The sequence below is a fragment of the Phanerochaete carnosa genome (genome assembly GCF_000300595.1).
Source record: "Phanerochaete carnosa HHB-10118-sp unplaced genomic scaffold PHACAscaffold_5, whole genome shotgun sequence".
Lineage (NCBI taxonomy): Eukaryota > Fungi > Basidiomycota > Agaricomycetes > Polyporales > Phanerochaetaceae > Phanerochaete > Phanerochaete carnosa.
The window spans coordinates 127,160-132,376 of record NW_006767632.1 but is presented as its reverse complement, the minus strand read 5'-3'; the positions used below and the strand labels follow the sequence as shown (position 1 = coordinate 132,376).

Sequence of the window (5,217 nt, the reverse complement as noted above, 5' to 3'; positions counted from 1 at the left end):
AGACGGAACAAACAGTTATATAGGGACAGGGAGAGTCTGGTTGATGGTAAGCGTCGCTATTTTTTGCCTGTATTTGGCTGCCCGACACAACAAACGCCGTTCCCGACAGCCAGAGTGGGGCGTGACGCCGCGGCGTTGTTCAGAGATCGACGGCACCCAACACAAGCTTCTCGTGCTCCACCGACCGGGGGCGTATCTCGCACCGAAACGGTTTTGGCAACCTGTCCACCGCAGTCAGCCGTCCCACTCTGATAAGAAGAGCCTGTGGCAACAGCGAAAAAGAGTGTGATACGCACTGCATAAACCCGTAATGATACTCTCCCGGCGGCACAATCTCGCGCCCGGCTTCGTCCTTCGCTTTCACAATGTCGAACGCGGCCACCACCGACGCGATGGTGATCCACAGCATCTCGTGTGCGAGGTACTGCCCCGCGCAGATGCGCCGACCGAAGCCGTAGGCAGCGTCGGGGTCCGGCTCGGGAGTGGGATTCGTGTCGCTGCGCAGGAAGCGGGAGGGGCAGAAGGACTCAGGGTCGGCGTAGACGGCTGGGTCGTGTAATATCGCCCTGCAGCGTTCGCAAAGTAAGCGGATGGGACAAGAGCAAGGAGCAGAAGGCGTACCAGATGTTTGCGACGACGAGCGAGCCTTTCGGGATGCAGTAGCCCCTGTAGACGTCGTCTTGCGCAGAGGCGTGCACGATGTCTGTGAGGCCGTCAGTGAACAGCTGTCGTCATGCGGTCGTGTGGAGTCACTGACTGAGAGGCACGGCAGGGTTCCACCGCAGGATCTCCTTGACAATGGCGTGCACGTATGGCAGGGCGTCGTAGTCCGAGAAGTCGGGCAAGCGTCCACGACAAACACTGTCGATCTCGCGCTGAGCCTCCTTCTGCACGTCAGGGTAGAGTGTCATGGCGAGGAAGAACGACTGGAGAACGGACACGGTCTGCACGAGGAACGGGTAAGCATTTTCAACGGTTGTCAGATGAAGAGTCGCTTGCCGTGTCGGTACCAGCTGTGAATGTGTTCAGCGCCGGGATTGCTTGTTCTGAGAATGAGTATACCTACCTGAATATGCTCCTGCCAGGGCCGAACGGACGACGTACTCCATATATGTGGGATCGGCGGAGGAGGGGATGACATCAGCCAGGAAGGATTTCGCCGCACAGTCGTCGGGCAACTCGCTGGCATCCTACGTGCGGGTTTACTCAGGGAAGTACATCACAGAATATCTGGCAGAAGGGAACGCACTTGCAGGTTCTTCGCCAGCGTAAAGGGTACGTGGAGCAGCTTGTGGACAGACTTACGCCACACCTTTGCTTTTCGCTGGAACTCTGCGCCGGGGAACCATGCTGGGATGTATTTCACTGTGAGCGATGTCGTTCCGTTAGCAATTCCTTTTGCGAGGCTAGAACATTTTGTCTCACTTATGGGAAGGATATCGACGAGGAACTGGCCAGGACTCATCGCGGCAACCGCTGCTTCGACTCCGTGTTCCACAGTCGCAATCAAGGGATCGTCATGATTCTTCGTCTTAACTCCGTAAGCACTGTATATCAAAACTTGGCCGAGTACACTTCACAGGACTCAGCACGGCACCAATGCATAGTTCACTTTAAGCTCACTATCGAGTGTGCCGGAAGAAGTCTTCTGGAGATGCGAGCAAGTTATGTAAGAACGTGTGAGCCGCCTGCGTCTCGGTCCGCCGGTAGCGCTTGATGGCCTGCGGATGATATTCGCGCTGATAGACCTTCCGCTGTTCACGCCAGTACTTTCCTGGCTGCGCAAAGGCGACCGCCCAGTCAAAGCCACAGCTAATACAGAACAATCAGGAGTCAAGGCCGAGCGCGTGCAGAACGGCGAGCCGTGCATACAGGTCTCGCATCATCGTCAACCCGTGGGTCGGCCGGTTGGAGTATATCAGCGAACGCTTATCGAGTAGGTCCGCGGACGCCTCGAGCGTGTTTGTCACGACGATATTCGTGCCCAGCACGTTGATGCGGACGATGTCCGAGCCTACAGAGAGTCAGTGGACGAATTCCAAAGGATGTCAAGCACACACTGTACTCTTCGCTCCACCGTCGGTACTCCTTGTAGGAAGGCTCATCGGGGACCTTCAGATTTCCGATGATAGGCCAACCACTTGGTCCTGGGGGCTGAGGCGGGAGACGTTGTCTAGTAGTGTAAACATAGAGCGCGAACGCCGAGACGAAGGCTGCGATGTAGAACACGATGGTCAAGGATTCGGTGACCATCTAACCGGGCTGAGGAAGACAGACTTTGTCCCGGTGTACATCTATCAAGCATCGAGAACAGTATATATCACTGCTCGCAATATCAGCTAAAGGGCCCGAAGATCTTTGAGAACACATGCACCCTGCTCACATCGGACACCTGAACCATGTCCGAGCGCTAGAATCAGACCACCAGAGCTGGAGCTTATCATGTGTACCGTCTTCCCAATAGCATGTATCACATGGAGAGGCTGGTATCAAGGTGACTCTCCTCTGAGCTACTGTACGCGTGGGCTGGAGAAGAGTGTTAGCTAGTAGCCGCGTCTTGGTGGTTAGAGAAAGGGCCTTCAATTAAATTCTGAGCACTCGTTCCGGTACCTAACCCTAACCCATGCAATGACGCATCCCTGCGCGCCAGCCACGGCCGTACCTGCGCTCACGACCATCTACCACGACCATGGCCATGGTGGACACACCTCGTTCTGCACATACATGTCCTGCTCTCAACATACCTTGACCACACTTCATCCTGAACATTTTTAACAACCCACACCGACATGCTCGAGCCACCGAACGATGGACGTCCCCGACACCGACCCGCCGGCGCATCACGCCAACGCGGACGCAACAGCGTTCCAAAACCCTTGGCCGCCCAAGTCGCTGCTCGCTTCACGCCAGGTCTTTGCGCAGCTCCCGCTCGCCCTCGCGAAGCGCATCGAGTGGTACGACATCAAGCACATCCGCGTCGTACGCCCTGACTTTGGGGCGCGCACGCCGGACGAAGGGAGGACCAAGGCGACGTGGCTCGGACATGTGGTGCGTGGTATTCTTGCTTTTTAACACGTGCGTTTGGCCTCTTATTCCAGCTTCCACAGGTCCCAGAGCTCGAGCCCGTCCGGATCCTGTTCGATTCCATCTAGTCCGAGTGCGCCTCGCCGCACCAGGCTGCGGGCCCGCGAAGAAGGCTGCCGCCGCCTTGCGACCTCGACCAGCTTCCGGACTTTCAGTACGTTGTCACAAGCCACAACCAGTGAGCCGGCTGCTTTGTGTGATCTCCTCTGCTTGCGTCTTACGGGACAGCTCTACGTTCGTGCAGCTATGACCACCTAGATTGGCCTACAATGGAGCGCATATGAAAGGTGAAGGGCGAGCATGTCACATTTGTCGCACCTCTCGGACTGGGATTGTGGTTTCGCAGCGGCGGCATACCCGTCGGACACATCGTCGAACTAGACTGGCACGAAAGTGTATAACTGCGCGCTAGCGAGAGGCATCCAACTGCCAAGTTTATATGTGCGCTCGCACAGCATGGCAGTGGTGAGTGCCCTCACTCAGTGTAGTCAATGGCGCAAGTTCTGATGGGCAGCACCAGGCAGAAGCTTACTCGACCAGAGACCGACGCTGTGGGCTAGCTGGGCTGTACATCAAGATATTGGAGATGGGAGGAGGGCAGCTGTATACCACGGGGGGTAAGCTGCTCATTGGAACGAGGCGTCGGGTCTTGGCTAACTAGAATCGCCAGAGACACTGGCTACATGGCGCATGGGGGACCTTGCCCAGCATTTGCTGGTGCGTCTATGGCTCTCGTGATCTCACGAGGCAATACTGACTTTGGTTGCAGAGATTGGAGAGAGGTATGGATCGCTTGATGTGGCGATGATGCCCATCTGGCGTGGCGGCTCGCTTTCGTTCATAGCTACGATGGGTCTCCGGGTGCGTGGCTGTCTCCTCCCTTCCCTCTCGTTCTTCTGCCCTTACACCTTCTCGCTTCGTAGCTGGTCTCGACCGAGCTCATAGACGGCCTGCACGAGGAGGGCGGATTTGGTGTCATCGACGTCGGAGAACTTGCTGTTGTCGCTGTGGAGTGAGCTGGCGTGTCGGGGTTCTCTGGTGTGCTTGGATCTGCCTTGGGCCGCTCTGGAGCACTGTTGCCTATGGACTAGGTTAGCCTCTCGGAACTCGCGCTGGGATGCATCATATTGAGACCGCGGCGGTGGCACGGAACGTCGTGGCGCGGCACCTGCCGAGGCTCGCGCCCATCCCTGGACGACGTTGAGAGTAGGAGCTGAAATTCGCTGGTGTCTTTCTTTGCCCCACATCCCATTGTCCTCAAATGTACACATGACTTGCTTTCAAATGTCACAGGGGCGAGACAGTTCGTTTGATGGCAGTACTGCATGGAGCATAGAGCGTGACATTCAGCAGTTGCACTCGTTCGACAACGTCGCATTAGCAGGCCTCTTAGTCGCTCACTCTTCGTCTCTGGCAGCCCGCATAATGAGCGTCTCGTATTCCTCCGTGCGCGAGCGTATCATGCACTGGAACGGCTTCGGGCAGCTAGACAGCGCGCAGAGTCAGCTTCTCCTCCCGCATTCTCACCAAAAGACAACGGCTCACTTTGTGAAGCCCCAGTCGTACTCCCCGCCCGGGTCAATGGGCACCCCGCGCTCGTCCTTTGCGCGCTCGATACGGAATGCGCAGAGGAAGCTCGCAAGAGTGAGCCATATGGACTGGTACGCCATGAATCTCCCAGGGCAGATGCGGCGCCCGAAGCCGAAGGCGGCGTGCAATAGATCTGGCACATTGGGGTCTAGCGCGAGCTCGCCATCGGGGGTGCGGCACAGCAAGCGCTCCGGGTTGAAGGTCGAGGGGTCAGGGTATGCCGTGGGGTCGTGCAAAATCGCGCTGAGAGCTCTCTGAGAAAGAGTGGCACCTGATTCTGGAGGGGGTTACGCACTGGATATTCGCAACGACGATGGAACCTTCCGGGATAAGGTATTCTTCGTAGATGTCGTCAGTGGTGCACCTGTGCGGAAGATCTTCGACTCCTTCGTGAGTTGCATTTCATGGAGAGCAGGCGAGTACACACTCAAGGAAACTACTGGATTCCACCGCAGGCTTTCACGTACGAGTGCGTGTACGTATGGCAGAGCATCGTAGTCCGAGTAGTCTGGGAGCCGACCTTGGCAGACCTCATCGATGTAT

At 56.9% G+C, this 5,217-nt stretch overlaps 2 protein-coding genes across 2 annotated transcripts; both read right to left on the bottom strand.

The window, feature by feature from the left end:
- Positions 1-6: 6 nt before the first annotated feature.
- PHACADRAFT_255217 (uncharacterized protein) lies at positions 7-2,133 on the bottom strand. Its single transcript, XM_007395249.1, has 11 exons — positions 2,066-2,133; positions 1,873-2,014; positions 1,624-1,812; positions 1,426-1,574; positions 1,250-1,365; positions 1,067-1,190; positions 1,000-1,013; positions 758-944; positions 622-703; positions 297-566; positions 7-221 (listed from the first exon to the last, which is right to left on the bottom strand). Exons 1-11 carry the CDS (start codon positions 2,103-2,105, stop codon positions 140-142), a joined length of 1,395 nt encoding a protein of 464 aa, XP_007395311.1. The 5' UTR covers positions 2,106-2,133; the 3' UTR covers positions 7-139.
- A 1,736-nt stretch (positions 2,134-3,869) lies between these two features.
- On the bottom strand, positions 3,870-5,209 carry PHACADRAFT_208502 (uncharacterized protein; the record flags this gene model as incomplete). Its single annotated transcript, XM_007395248.1, has 4 exons — positions 3,870-4,569; positions 4,630-4,917; positions 4,970-5,038; positions 5,142-5,209. The coding sequence occupies 4 exons, from the start codon at positions 5,207-5,209 to the stop codon at positions 4,482-4,484; spliced, it is 513 nt and encodes a 170-aa protein (XP_007395310.1). The 3' UTR covers positions 3,870-4,481.
- Positions 5,210-5,217: the final 8 nt, after the last annotated feature.